Source organism: Microtus ochrogaster, chromosome 1, assembly GCF_000317375.1.
Source record: "Microtus ochrogaster isolate Prairie Vole_2 chromosome 1, MicOch1.0, whole genome shotgun sequence".
Classification (NCBI taxonomy): Eukaryota; Metazoa; Chordata; class Mammalia; order Rodentia; family Cricetidae; genus Microtus; species Microtus ochrogaster.
In genome coordinates this window covers 83,505,929-83,521,986 of record NC_022009.1, presented here as the reverse complement: position 1 = coordinate 83,521,986, position 16,058 = coordinate 83,505,929, and the positions used below count along the sequence as shown (strand labels likewise).

At 36.4% G+C, this 16,058-nt stretch overlaps 1 protein-coding gene across 2 annotated transcripts in view; it reads right to left on the bottom strand.

Annotated features, from left to right (window-relative positions):
• The window catches only part of Hltf (helicase like transcription factor), a 61,850-nt gene that overhangs the window by 36,471 nt on the left and 9,321 nt on the right, over window positions 1-16,058 (bottom strand). The window contains exons 5-11 of one of the 2 annotated variants that reach the window (XM_026782664.1): window positions 15,539-15,636; window positions 13,497-13,571; window positions 12,277-12,468; window positions 11,619-11,732; window positions 8,901-8,996; window positions 6,108-6,177; window positions 5,021-5,114 (exon numbers count right to left, since the gene is read on the bottom strand). In XM_026782664.1, coding sequence (XP_026638465.1) covers window positions 5,021-5,114; window positions 6,108-6,177; window positions 8,901-8,996; window positions 11,619-11,732; window positions 12,277-12,468; window positions 13,497-13,571; window positions 15,539-15,636 — 739 coding nt within the window. The remainder of the gene's footprint in view (window positions 1-5,020; window positions 5,115-6,107; window positions 6,178-8,900; window positions 8,997-11,618; window positions 11,733-12,276; window positions 12,469-13,496; window positions 13,572-15,538; window positions 15,637-16,058) is intronic. The other variant, XM_013347929.2, reaches the window with a different exon arrangement.

The window sequence follows — 16,058 nt, the reverse complement described above, 5'->3', positions numbered from 1 at the left end:
CTTCAGACCCCAGCTTAGGACAGACAGACCTTCAGACCCCAGCTTAGGACAGACAGACCTTCAGACCCCAGCTTAGGACAGACAGACCTTCAGACAGTCCTACACTCAATACAAGATAATGTAGCAAAGAAAAAGAAAGGAAGGAGGGCAGTCATTTGTATAGCCAATTTGTATAACATCTGTACAAATCATCAGAGATAGGCAAAATCGAAAGACAAAACAAAAAATAAGCCTTTACAGAAAGTACACTGATAGCAGTCACATCACTGAGAAGATTTACAGTTCAACCAGACAATAATTTGGGAGCGCATATTCATAGTCAGTATTTGGCTGGAGCAGAGGTATCAGTCTAGTCATTTAAAAAGACCTTTGCTTTGCTAGCAACTTGGCGGAAATAGATGCAAAGGTCCATTCTGTATGGCCCAGGACAAGGGTCATGGGACTATTCTGAGTCCTGAAATGCAAAACACTTTGTTGGGGGAAGAATCGCTTGTTCCTCCCTGGCCACCCAGCCAGAAAAGAATCACTCAGTGGGGGTTGGGACTCCAACTAAGAGCACAGTGTCCTTAAGTAGTAGAAATAGGGTCTGAACAATGGACTAGACTAAGATTCACTAGTTCTTTAAGAGTAGGAGATCCCAGGTGTCCACGGGGATGTCCCCAACTAGGTCCTTGGGCAGCAGAGTAGAGGGTGCCTGAACTGGCCTTGCCCCACTATCACACTGATGATTATCTTGAATATCACCATAGAATCTTCGTCCGGCAAAGGATGGAGATAGAGACAAAGTCCCTCATCAGAGCAACGGACTGAGCCCCCAAGGTCCAGTTGAAGAGCAGAAGGAAGGAGGGAGATGAGCAAGGAAGTCAGGACTGTGAGGGGTTGGTCCACCCACTGAGACAGTGTGCCTCTGCTAATGGGAGCTCATCAAATCCAGCTGGACCAGGACTGAATGAGTATGTGATCAAACCGGACTCTCTGAATGTGGCTGACAATGGGGGCTACTGAGAAGCCATTGATAAAGGCACAGGGACTTGTTTCTATTGCAGGTACTGGCTTTTTTGGGACCCTAGTCTATTTGGATGCAAAGCTTCCTAGGCCTGGATGGGGGGCAGGGGGTGGACTTCCCACAGGGCAGGATTCCCTGCCCTCTCTTAAGGAGGGAGGTAGAGGGAGGAGGGTGAGTGAGGGAGTGGGAGGGGAATGGGAGGAGAGGAGGAAGTGTAAAGTTTTGAATGGAAAAAAAAAGTTAACTAGGGCACCTGCCACTGGAAACCCTGCTGACATCCCTTTCTAGTGTCTACAGACTGACAGATATTTCTAAGTTACAATGCCCACAAAGCACAACCTCTGGATACAAGGCAAACAAAACAAAGATCAACCAACATAGGAAGCTTAATATCACAAAGCTTCTCCTATCACCAGAAAACACCAATCCAAACAGCAAAGAAAACATTTAACAGTGTAGAGATAGGATGGTTACCTACACTCATACAAGTGTTGGCTCAGAAACATTCTGTACCTATACTTAGGTATGTGACCACAGAGAGAAAGTCACCTGTATAGACACAAGTGACCACTCTAAGACAGTCTGCATCTGCATGCAGTAAGTGACTACAAATAGTCTGCAAGTGAGCATATATATACAAATAGCTTTAGAAAGATAGGTAGAGATTCAATGGGTCTGCACTAGTCCTCTCAATAGTCAGTCATCATGGGGGAGGAGTTCAAGGAGCCCTATTCCTCCCTGCTGAATTAGTGGATACTGGTAGATCTGGAGAGGGAATATAATCTTGATCAAAAGCCTCTGGCTGGGAAGTTCAAAAGCCCTAAGGTAGAATCTATTAATGTTGTTTTGCTAAATGGCATATTGTCAAATTACCTTTTAACTATCTGTTTACATCTATAGTCTTGGGATGCTCTTAATCTCAGTGAGGGAAGCTTCTTTTTGCAGTGGATTGAAGTCAATGAAGACATTTACAATTGATCAAAGTGCTAAAAATAAGAGACTAAGGGTTAGCTCCAATGTCTCTGATTAAGGACTTCTGTCATCCCCTATTCTCCAATAAAGTTCACGAAATGTTGGGAAAGAGGAGGTAAAAACAATGAGCTGGTAGATGGAGAGGACATGACACCGCTATCAAATTCATGAACTCATTGCAACTGTGGTTACAGGCATACAATAAGGACAGTCAAAACCCTGACATAGGTTGACGTTTTCTCCAGGCCCCAACCCTTTCAGAGGAGCTACTAGAAGCTGATAATTTCTAGAAGAAAGGGAGTCATTTTTTTTTTGAGATTGTGGCTACTGTTAGGTCTTTCTTCCTCCAATAGATGGTCCCATACCAATGAACCTATGGGCAATACTAACCAGACTTAGTTGTTTATCAAGAAGAGGAGGAAGAAGGGGGAGGGAAGGAGGAAAAGAAGAAGAGGAGGAGGAAGGGCAGATTGAGGAGGGAATTCAATTCCCACAAGGAATAAAAAGGGGGCATGTATATTTCACTGCGTGCATGTATGAAATTCTCAAGAATAAGGAATTTTTTAAAAAAAGATAGGAAAAACAAAACAAATAAATGCCGATGGGGATGCAAGAAAAATGAGAGCCTGTGTGTTGTTCTGAGACTGTAAACTAGTGTAGCCATTTTTGAAGTCATAATGGGTCATTAAAAAGCTAAAAACAGAACTACTGCATGGTCCAGGTATACCACTCCTGCATATATACCCAAAAGACTGAGTTAACACACTATGGAGATGCAAGCACATCAATGCTTACTGTTGCATTATTTACAGGAGCTAAAGAATGCACCTAGTGTGGATGTCCCACCAATAGCCAAATTAATAAAGACATGTTACGTCTAAACAATAGGGTGTTAGCCATAAAGAAAAATGAAACATAACAAGAAAATGCCAAGAATAAGCCAGACTCAGGCAAGTAAATGTTTTCGCTCATTTTGTGTAACTTAAATTGAACAAAGACACATAAAGCTATATATACTCAAAATTCTCCACACATTTTTTTTTTTTTTTTTTTGGTTTTTCGAGACAGGGTTTCTCTGTGGTTTTGGAGCCTGTCCTGGAACTAGCTCTGTAGACCAGGCTGGTCTCGAACTCACAGAGATCCGCCTGCCTCTGCCTCCCGAGTGCTGGGATTAAAGGCATGCGCCACCATTGCCCGGCTGTCCACACATATTTATATAACATCAAAGCAAAAGAGATATTGGAAGAAAGGAGATTAGAGGGAGGTGAAAAAAAAACAGATGGAGGATGAATATGGCCAAGGAATCTGGTATTGAAAATAATGCCTTTATGAAGCCTACCAGTATGTATAATATAAACCAATAAAGAAAATCTTGATAGAGTCTTTGCAAATGGAATAAGAGGGAAAAATCCAACTCTTATCAAAGGGAAAATATGATTATTTCATAAACTTTGTGTAGTAAACATTTAAGAACAAAGGACTTTGGAATTAGACTACCAAGATTCTAATTCTCATGTTATTAGTAACTTGTTATGACTTCATGCAAATCACTGAAATATGTCTGTTTCCTCACTTGGAAAATGGGGATAAGAATAAAACCAACTAGATAGTATAAATGTAACTATATACAAAAGACCTAAAAATACTATCATTCTGAAAAGTAAGCATGTCTGTATTGGCTATATAGTACACATTCTGGGTGCTGTTTGTACATATTTTCCTTGTTATATATTTATTTCCTTTTTTCTGATCTAGTCTACCCAATAGTGCTATATTACACAGGCTTATGACTAGTTTAGATTTAAGATTTGGCAATTACATAAGAAGGAAATGAGGCTAAATTCAGAGATTAAGAGCACTGATTCATCTTCCAGAAGACCTAGTTTCAATTCCTCAACATGTGGCAGCTCATATAGGTCTGTAACTTCAGTTCCAAGAGATTAGATGCCTTCTTCTGGCTTCTTTGAGCACTGGGTATGCATGTGGCACACAGACATACAATAACCATGCACTTATGTGTAATAATAAATAATAAAATGAAAAAATTTAAATAAAAAGAAAACTAGTAAGTAGTGACTTTGAGTTCAGTTCATGAGGGAATTAATGACAGAATCATCAAGTACACCATATTTTGTGACTGCTGCAGAGAAATTACTAGTGGAGATTTAGACACAAAATCACATCCATGTACACTGATGGGAGAAAACACTATATAACAAAAGTCTGGTACCTACACCTAGTTGAGAGGGTAAATGAAATTTATAAAGTCAACAGATTCAACGTATTATCAAACGGGAATGGTATCTTTTATCCAAATTCTCCCTAGATTCTAGTCTGTGTTAATGCTCCACAAATAATTTTTTGAACAAAGCAAAGAAAGCTGTGTTAAATCTTCCAAACACATCCTTCAAAAAGCCTTCCTTTCTGCATTCCAAAAGTCAAAGGAAAACTCTTAATGTTTCACAAGAAAATCTAGGTCAAAAAAAAAAAAAAAATCACCAAGTGGCCAGGCAGTTGTGGCGCATGCCTTTAATCTCAGCACTTGTAACGCAGTGACAGGTGGATCTCTATGAGTTAGAGGTCAGCCTGGTCTACAGTGAGAGTTCCAGAACAGGCTCCAAAGCTACACAGAGAAACCCCATCTTGAACCCCTCCCCAAAAAAAAAAGAAACAAAGAAAGGGAAGGGAGGAAGGGAGGAAAGGAAGAGAGAGGAGAGAAAGGCAAAGAAAGAAATAAGGGAAAAGTGGTAGCGATGGTTAAAAATAAACCACTTATTGTATAGATTAATATTACTTTACTTTTAAAATAAAAAGCAGGAAAAGATTAGCAGCATGATTTAAGAATTAAATTATTTTTATGGAATAATATTATGTTTCATTTTTAAAATAACACTATACTGTCACTGTAATTTAGTAATCTGCAGGTAGGAAATGTACTTGAAGTAAACTATAACTGAAATATAGAACTCATCTCTTTCTCTTACAAGAATGCAGAGGAAGAGTGTAGCAAACATGCCATGTAGCTAAACCCTGACACTTTACCTTTTAGGGCAAAAGCTAGACACTTTTGATGTGAGAAACTTATTCATCTCCTGAATATGTGAAATAACGGGTTCTCCGCCACATCTAGATGTCTCTATTTCAAAGAAACACACAGAGTAAACAAGCTGTTTTAAAATAGCACCATCTCTCCAAAAAGCTTAGATTTTCCATAATCAACATTGAGCTTTAATAACTTTACTCCTTTCAAGCTCCTGGTACTCTTTCCGCATTTTTCCTAAACTAGTATTTTCCCACTGGGATATACCTTCAATTTTTTATGAACCAATAAAAATGTCTTTTTCCATAGTCAGTGACCAACCCAGAGGCTAAATTTTCAAATATATTAGCACTCTTCCTTATCACTGTTTAGTCCTCCCAGGTTCTGTAATACACCACTGTTGGCCTAAATTCAAACTCATTTTCTTCCCAGAGCACTTCATTAATTTTCAATGAAAATTTGATGCCATTATCTATTATAAGTCAATTTTCCTACCTCTCACCCACCACCCACTTGCTTATGTATTCTACCAAGCTTAAGAATGCTAACTTACGTAATTATTCTTGAGTTCTCATTTTCTCCCACAAGCTTATGAACTATTCTAACCCCTATATCCAAATAAAAAAGCAAAAATTATACTCAATTCTACTCTCAAAGAATGTTTTCTATCCCTTATTGTTCTTCACACTAATCTACAATATTTTTAGCCTTGCTCTACTTCAATCTGGCTTCAAAAATTAAAGTATAAAGGTCATAACTGCTAACATCACAGATCTCTTCCCTTTTTTGATTTCAGAGTTGGTTCTAATTTCTTTCTAGCTTTCAAATACAATGAAGTTCTAAAACAAAATATTATTTTTTTTCTTTAAATTGTTCTTTGGAGAAATTTTTCTCTCAAAAACATTTTCCCTAACCTTTCTAACTGGTTTTATACTAATAACCAATCAATTACTTTGACAAAAACTTTTCTAATTACCAGTCCTCACACCATTCTTTAGAAAAACAGACCCTAAATGTTTATATATTACAAAACCCAAAACAGAATTATCTTAGGTGAGAAAAACATCCACATTCATAATTAAAACTCACCTGTGCTTAGTCCATCAGCCTCGTTGTTAGTATTATTTCCTCTGCGTTTAACAGTCTTGTCCTTGTATTCCTATGTAAAAAGGCATTTTCTTCAACGGAATACCAGTTTTTTTATTGCTTTACCTAATGAAGTCTACTTAAAAATGCTGACAGATTTCTAACAGATTTCTCACTATTTCAAAAATGATGAAAATAGAGGTAAAAATATACATAGATTTAAATTTTTTTCACCAGTATCACAAGAATGAAAATGATGAGAAGCTTCACACCTACTGATTAGTGTTTGTGGAGCTGAAGGTCTGTGCACACTAGCAGAGTAGAAAAGGAATCATCACTATTATCTAGCTTTGAGCACTGCAAGCTACAATAATGACACACTTACAAAATATACTAGTACAATGACAGTATAAATGTTATTAGAGTAACTCCATGAGACAGAGCCCATACTTGGCACTGCTGAAGTAGCCCAGAACCTGAGACAAGGGGAAAACCTAGTACTGCTATTCCGACACATGAACACTGCGATAAAACTACTCCTAATGACATACTGCTACACTCATAGATCAGTGCATTCCACAATTCTCATTAGAGAAGTTTCTTCTTGCAATAGATGGTAATAAACAGATACAACTTGTAAACATACGGAAGTGAAAGATTTTGAAGGATTCAGCTCCAAATGAGATGTGTTTTTTTTTTAATTTTTTTATTCCTTTTATTTTTTGGCTTATATACAGCAGTTTTTTGCTAGAGAAAGTGCCTACACAAATAGCATTAAAAGCAAGATATAGATCCTCAGTCATATGCTGACTCATATCAAGGGTTCCCAAGAAACAGGAGAAACACACACACACTACTTTTCATGTAGGTTAGAGGGCATATATCTGTTATATCAGACTTAAAAATGTCTTGAAGACATGACAAACAATGCTTTTAAATGTATGTGGCTTTACTGATATTAGCGCCTCAAAAAGAAAAGTTCTGTGATAATACCCATCTATCTTTCAGGGAAGGGATTGTGGTTTCTCTGGTGTCCAAGAGTTGCACAACAGGCAAAGAGATGTTTTTTTCAAACCTCTTACCTCAAGGGTCAGAGTCTATGTGGAAGAGTAGGCAGAACAACTTAAGAGTCAGATAACTCCAAGGAAACAGCATTTTCCAGACACAATACTGATGTACATTATGAACTCAGAAAGTGTGACAGCACACATAAGACCTACACACATTCAAGCCAAACAAAATCCCAGCATGGGGGAGAGAAAATAGGCACAAAGTCCCACCCCTACATAAGAAACTATTTGCAATTCATTCCTGTTAGGAAAAAGAAAATCAGTTGTTTATTCCAAGAAAGTGAAATTAGGTATATAAACCACATCGCAGGACAGGACCCATGCTCAGAAACAGCTGGCTAACACAAAACGGACGTCATGTTTTTATGTGCTTTTATCAGTGTTTTGTTTAAGTATCTTTTTCTTCTCTTACTCTTTTTCTTGCACCAATCCATACTTGTCCCATTTTTTATGTTTTTTGCTTCATTTTGAGAGAAAGAATATGAAGTTGGGTGGGAAGAGAGGTAGGAAAATCTTGTATAAACATTACAAAAAATAAAAAAATAAAAAAACTCCCTAGTTAGCTAATTGTACATATTGATATTTGCTTAAAATAGGAAAAGCTCCCACTATACTAAAAAAGTGAAAATTAGTTGGCCTTAATCTTTCCAAATGAACACAAACACACAGATGCACAAAAAAAAAAAGCTTTCAATTATACAAGTTAGTGTGGAAAAAAAAAAAAACTCATGACATGAGATTGACATTAGAATAAAACGCTCCCACACTAAATTTTAAAACAAAGATTCTGGAGCTCCATGAGGCTGCCTTACCATACTCTCTTTTCTGGAATTCCCAAAGCTAATAAGATACAGCAGTAGTATTCATAGCAAAATCAACAAAAAAGCAAACAAATAAATATATCTGAGATCCTAGCAGATTAAAATACCAGTAAAAGTAAAAACAAAAATTAAAAATTCAATAATAAGGTCTAAGGAAAACTAGTGTACATGAAAAGTAAAATACAGAAAGCAGCTTTGTGCTGTTTTCTGATTCAGGCTTTTAGGATTTTCAGTTGAGAACAGGAATATCTGTTTATTTCTAATGTCTCTTTTGTTCTCTCTGTCTGTCTCTGTCTCTCTCTGTCTCTCTCTGTCTCTCTCTCTCTCTCTCTCTGTGTCTCTGTCCCTCCCTCCCATCTACCAGCACTAATGAACTCTCAGCTACTGTTTCACTGCCATGCCTGCCTGCGTACTTCCATGCTCCCCACCATGATCACCACGGTGATAATGGACTAACCCTCTGAAACTATAAACAACCTCCCAATTAATATGTTTTTTTTGGTAAGTAAACCTGGTCATCGTGCTCTTCACAGAAACAGAACTAAGACAAATATGGTACTTATACTCTTTTTGGTTGTTTATTTGTATATTTGGAGTTTTTTAATTTGTTTTATTTCTGTTGTTTTGAACTAAACTCTTACTATGTATCCCTTGACTGGCCTGGAACTCACTTTGTAGACTAGACTGGTCTCAAATTCAGAGATCTGTTTCAGCCCCTTGAGTACTGGGATTAAAAACATTCACCCCTCAAGAAAACTTACACTTCTATAAGCATCATTATGAGTGGTTTAAAAACCATTAATCACATCTCAAAAAGATCATTTATTATTAATTAGGTGTCAGGTACTTTAATGATATTGAAATGTCTATGGTAAAGCAGCCTTCCAAGCACACACTTTCTTTACCTTTCTGGGATGATTCTTCTCTCTTCTGTTACTGAGAAGAGGCTGGCCATCAGCAAAGTTGGTCAGAATCACTGCAATAGCAGTAAGAGTTTTGCCCTTTAAAATATTTTTAAAAGACAAATGGTCAGATTCTAAAATCCATCCAGAAAACACTTCAAAACATATTTTAAAGTAATAAAATAGTTTCAGTCAAAGTCACAGCATGTATGATTATTAAACAATATAACTGTTAATGAAAAATAAGTATTTCACTTAGTTAAGAGCATTTTTCTTCTAACATAAATTACTAGATGTTTGACTATAAGCAGCAGAGAAATGTCACTTTATTGAATGATTAACACTCTACATTGAACTATCATTTTATCATGAAACTAATATCAACAGCTTTCACTGAACTTCAGAGTAAAGATAATGAGAAATTCTAATATGCATATGAAGACAATCACTTTCAACAGTAGTATTCATAGTTAGTAACACAGAAATAAAAGTAGTAATTTTAAAGCAGTCCCCAAAGTCTGGTAACCTCATACCCTTTCAGGAGAATGTAAGATCAAAATTATTTATGTGTGTGTAGATGCATGTGTATACATACGTATGGAGGCCAGAGAAGAATCTTACTGTCAGTCCTCAGGCACTGCTACATACCCCTTTTTGAGATTATAATCAGATCATCTTCTCCTCTCAAATCTTCCTTTCAAATTCATGGTCTCTTTTGTCATTAATTGTTGTTACATGCATATTTGCAAATATTCATATACTATTTTTACTTGAAAGAATGAGCAACTGTCATTGTTAATGACTGAGTGTCTATTCTGAATTTTGTTCAAAGTAATCAATGTAAGGTGTAAGGCATTGTCTTTAAGGAAAACAGTATTTGTTGTAAGGGTTAATTCAATTTTCAGTAATACATTAAAATGTTACAAAACTTGTACATTATAGTATGACTAAAGCAACTGCCAAGAATGTAATTCTTTGCTCATAAGATTAGGGGCAACACTCATGACGAAATGCACCATATGTGGCAGATGTAACATTAGCATGTTCCAAAGGGCAACAGGTAAAACATTCAATATACAACATGAACAGACGAACTTTAATAATAAAGTTAGTATTATTGTCTAGTGGTTAGTACCTTTAATGAATAAATACTTGGATTTTAGTATTTCATCTTAAAAGGATATCATCTTAAGAGCTTTTAAAATACTTATGAGATTAATACTAATTGTAAACTTGACAGGAACTACAATCTCCTGGAAGACAAACCTCTGAGATATGTCCATACTAACATTTCTAGACTAGGTAAATGAGGTAGGAAGGGCCAGCCACTCTAACTGTGTGTGGCACCATTCCATAGACTGGGGTTATCATATGCATGCATGTCTGCCTCTTGACTACAGGCACAAGATGGCAACCACTTAAATTCCGGCCCCTTTACCTTCCCCATGACAGACTGTATCTTCTAGAACTGAAAGTCAAAAAATAAAATAAAATTCCTCTCTAAAGTTAGAAATGGTATCATAGAGATAAGAAAAGCAACTAATAATACATTACTTTTGCACTATCTGTAAGGAAAAAAGGCAACACAATCCCAACATACCAAATAATGCCACAATTTGACAGTCAGTTGCCACTTTCTGCACCTACACATCAAAACAACTTGCACAACTAAACAGTGACAGCATTCTCATAAAAGCTGCTATTATTATTATGAATACTAATATGTGAATTATCTTTAAAATATGCTACTTCTAAGATTTTATCTATTGTTCCTTTTAAATATTTCAAAACTATTTGATTTAATGCCTGATACTGTAGTTATAGAGCTCAAAGTGAGAGCTCTATGACCAAAGCCACAGGAATGGCTGTGGTAACCAGTCACTAATATGTACTATGCTCCAATGCATACCCAGTGTTTGAACTAGAATATGATTTCAAATAACATTATCTTCTTTCCTCCCACAAAAAAAACAAAAAACAAAAAAAACCCACAAAACAAAACTGTTACTAAAGACACCAAGGAATGGAGAGTTAAATATGTAGGAGCGTATGTAGGATGCATGTCTAACAGAGATGAAACCCAGATTTATCTGCAGGATAGAGAAAGGGAAGAAAGGAAAGAGGAGGTAAGAAAACTGCCAGGGGTCAGAGGAGTCAAGGTTCGGTCCTCCTGTTAGATTCTGAGTGAGGAACCTCAGTGTTGGCAGGAATACAGTCCTATGGACGGGGATGGATACTGCTAGGAGAGTGACCTGGTCATGTCAGTGTCACTGCCCATCATGGCCTCACTCTATTTGGGAAGCCCCAGGAGCACCTAAGCAGACGCTGATCCATGGGGTCTAACTCTATCTTCCGCTTATCACTTTTTTGTGATGCATGTAAGACTGCTCTGCGCACTGGCAACACCATTTTCTGTCCTTATCAGGCCTATTGGCCTTGTCCCATCCCTGTCCCACTCCCTTTGTCTACTTTATTACTGTTGTCATGGCTCCAGTCTAACTTGTCATGATACCTGTCTTGTTTCTTGTGCTACCATCTGACATCTCATGGCTCCTGTCTAACTGTCCATGACTCAGGTCAAACTTCTCAGAACCTGCATTATTACTATTTCTAAATTTCTCAGCAGACCTAGTGACACTGAAGCTGGGGTAATACATAAAGTCATACTATGAGGCCAGTATCCATATTCTAGTAGGAAAGGAACCTGTAGGGACTGCTAACTTGTTCTAGCTTAGCTTGGTGGTAGGCCCTCCAACCAGATAACCTCCAAGTCTCTTGGGTCACCCGCATAGTCCTTGAAGATGATTGCATTCTCTGGTAGCTGAGGAAGCAGGTCTGCAGCAGAAGCAGAATAAGAAACAAATAGGCCAGTATAGTTAAATAGGTTGTAAGAAGGTTGTAAAACTATTGTTTCTCTCTTGTTGTCGACATTACTACCGATACCAAAGGTTTTCTTTCTGAAAGCACAAAATGAGGCGCAGACTCCTCAGCTGAAATAACTGGGCCTTTCTTTACGTTCTACTATTTTTTGCAATGATGGAGACTAAACTCACCATCATTTACTTTTTAAAAGCCACATGAATGGTAGGTTGTCCTGAATTCTGATAAGTAAAGAAAATTGGGAATATACGCCTATACACTCATTAATGTTACTGTATTTTATTACCCATTTTTAACTATTTTTTGTTCTTTGATCCATTTGTTGGTTTCCTAGAAGCCTATACTTAAAAAAAAATACTTAAAAATATGTATCTTACATCTACATTGAAAGCAAACTCCAGTCCTAAACTGGCACCCATCTTTCCACTTTACAATTTCTTTTTAGAAAACTGTAATTGCAAAGTAAGATTTTCCTAACTGAAGTTAAAAAAAAAATTACCAAACCCATATCATCAGCTAAAATTCCTCCATGAACATTTTCTGGTCGTTGCTTTACAGAAAAATTTGTTATTGTGTTATAATATAAGTCATTTCGTTGTTCCCAGAATGGTGGAAGTTCTTTACTGTTCTCTCGTGAAATCATCCAAGCCAGAGCTTGTTTTTGGTGTGGAAGCAATGGGGTTCCAATAGCCTACAAATGCAATGTCATAAAGAAAAACATAATCAGTCTTTACCCTTTTCATATGCAGAACCTGAGTTATTTTCTTACAGTATTAAATGTATAAATTACTAAGACAGCTAATAATTCAATACATTTGAAATATTGGTTTATATTTTTAAGTTCTTTATATTTTCTATATATCAACCCTAAAACAGACATGCAGCTAGCAGAGACTGCCCCAATTTCTAAACTATCTTGGCAGTCTGTTAACTGCTTTCAATGAGTCAGTTCCAGAAATAATTTCTTGAGTTTCTGGGATCCTTTTCTGAAATTGAAACTGTCTATCCACAAATGAGGAAATAAAGAAAACAGGCATTTCCAAAAAAGCAAAATACAGATAGCCAATATACATGTGAAAGAGTGCCCAATGTCCTTAGCTATGTACTAAGTTATGAGAACAGGTATAATTTTAAACAAACAGAAAAATGTTCACAAGGACTTAGGAAAAAGGGAACTTTTCTATAATGCTAGTGGAAATGTAAGCTAGTGCAGCCACTATCAAAATCAATATGAAGTTATCTAGGAAAGCTACATATACATATAATCTACTGTGAGTGAGCTCTTCCAAGTTTAATCTGGCATTTGTCAATAAATGAAGAGATGAAAAAATGAAGCATATTTGCATTGTGCAGTTTTATTCAGCCTTAAAGCACAAACTTATGTGTGTTACAGAAAAATAGATGGAACTGGATCATTATTATTTTGTGGTAAAGGCCAGACCTAGAAAAAAAGTCAGACCCACATCACATATTTTCTCTCATACTGGGAACCTAGGGTGTGTGTATGCAAATATCCATATATACATAATACAAACATATTCTTTCTGACATGAAAAACAGAACAAACACTCCATGGAAATACTCAGGAGAGAAAGGAGAAGGTAATGGGTTATGAATATGGTTAAACTCAAAGTATATTGCACACTTGAAAAGCAAAGTCATTATAAAACTTTATATACAATATAAACCACTTTTTTAAAAAATATATAGGTTCTGTACCTCAGCTGGCTCCATCTCATTAGTTTTGGCATCTTCTTTTAAATCCTCAAATAATTTGTCAAATTCCGTTTTGAGCTACAGTTTAAAAATAATAAATGCTGATTAAAAACAAAGTGAAAATTACATGTAATCTATAGGTTTCAAATCATTTACACCGAGTAAGTCAAATGATGTAGCATACATAAAATAAGTATCTGAGATAGTAAATCACTCACTGAAAAGCATTACAAGGTGATTTTTCTATAGAAGTAAATGTACTCATTTCAGATAAATATACAAAAGAGCTACAAAGGACCACAGATATAGTCTGCTGAGAGAACATTGGCCCAACCCTCTACAAGGCCTAATCCTAAAGATACTAAAAGAACAGTAGTGAAGTTTAAGTCCTAAGACATGTGCACAAATGACCCTGCCTGTTTAGGCAGAGAACTATTGCCTGTGTCTTATTTTCATGAATCTAGAACATGAAAGAAGTTAAATTGCCAATTTTCTCTCTCCCATTAGAACTCTATCATTCTGCTAGCATTTAAACTATTTTGGCAAACTTATTAGAATGTCCTGTTAGGGTAACTCCAATATTAGGCTAATTTAGCTGATCATTTAAATTGATCTAGTTCAGTTTTAAAGCAATTTATACTGTATGTCTTTACAAATTAACATATGAATACATAGCAGTCATCTAGAAAACATCATGCCAGCTTAATAGAAGTGGCTTACGATCTGCTCACTGTGCACAAGCTCATGTCCTGTCAACATTCAGGAAAAGTTTATTTGGGAAATAAAAAGAATACCTCTAGTAGATAAACAGATATAAAATGTTTGAATGCTTTAGTCTAAAACTACTGGTGGGCAGTCATAAAAATGTTTTAATGTTATCGTCCAAATATTTATATTAACATTAACAAACATCATATACATTTTTTCAGAGTAACTTGGTTTAACAACATCCTGGATTACAAATTAGGCAAAATAATTCCAGTAATATCAAAGATTTTAAGTTTTTTAATACTGAATTTGCAATCTTACTGAAGAGCGAGAATACTTTTCACAGTCTAGTGTTTTTTTATTACCACTTGGACATTCTGAAAATTTAAATACAAAAATATTACCTATACAATGTATCTATAATTTTCTATATGTATAACTACATAAATGTAAACCCATCCTCCTTTTCATAGATGTAATTAATCAAAAATATTGTGTCATACAATGTTTATGTCTGTACCAAGCCTCTTTACACTAACTTATAGTCTAACTACTACATATCTTTTATATGTATAGCAGATAATATAATTTAGAAATTGTTTAAAATATGAGATACGTAGTGATTCTATACAAAAAGTGCTGTGTGTGTGTGTGTGATTGGATAGTTCGTTTCTGTGAATTAAAAGGGATGAGTACAATTCTTATCACTGCTTTTTAAGATTATGTTTGCAAATAAATATCTACATTCTATATGCATTACAGTAGTTTTCATTATAATTTTAACAACACAACTAAAGATCACTAATACCAGCACATACATATTTATCTTGTTCTCTTAAGCAGCAACCTTTATCACTAAAAATTTACATACAGTACAAGATAAAAACATACCTGAGGCAGGCATGATGACAAACCTCTAATCCCAATATTTGAGTCAGAGGCAAGAAGACCAGGAGTTCAAGGCCATTCTCAGCCACACCTTTATGGTGGTTTGAAAGAAATTGGCCCCCAAAGAGAGTGGCACTAGTAGGAGGTGTGGCTGTGTTGGAGTATGTATCATAGTGGAGGCGGGCTTTACGTTCTCATACATGCTCAAGCCATGCCCAGTGAGAGACCACTTCCAGTTGCCTGTCTTTCTGCATGACACCATGTTCCACCATGGACTAAACTCCTAAACTGTAAGCCTCCCAATTAAATGTTTTCCTTTTTAAGAGTTTCTGTGGTCATAGTATCTCTTCACAGCAATAGAAACCCTAACTAAGACAAAAATGATTTTGAGGTAAATCTACATGAGACCTTGACTCAAGATAAAAATGAACAAACAACAGAAAGCTTACCTGTTCAGCTGTCATCTGTACCGCAACATGAGCTGGCATATTATATCTTGGTCCAGATCTTCCAGAGACCAAACTATTCTCCGAACTCAATCCTAAATCTACAGTTTCCAAAAAGAAAAAAAATAAAATGAGCAAATAAAAAGAAATTAAGCACCAGAATAAATGTAAATACCAAACAGTATTTTAAAATCCCATAGTCTTGGGGTTGTAGCTCAGTGTCAGAATAATTGCCTAGTATGGATAGTCCCAGAACTGCAAAAAATATAAAAGTATATAAATGATCTACTGATGGAGGAAGGTCATTGGTTGATTAAATAAAGAAGCTGCTTGCCCTGATAGGTTAGAATGTAGGTGGGAGGAGTGAACATAGCAGAACGCTGGGAGGAAGAGGAAGTGAGCTCAGAGACTCGACAGCTCTCCTCTCGGGGGCAGACACCACAGAGAGACACGATGCTCCACTCTTGCGGGCAGAGGCGAGAGCTCTGCTCTCTGAGGCACACGCGATGAAGCTCCGACCCAG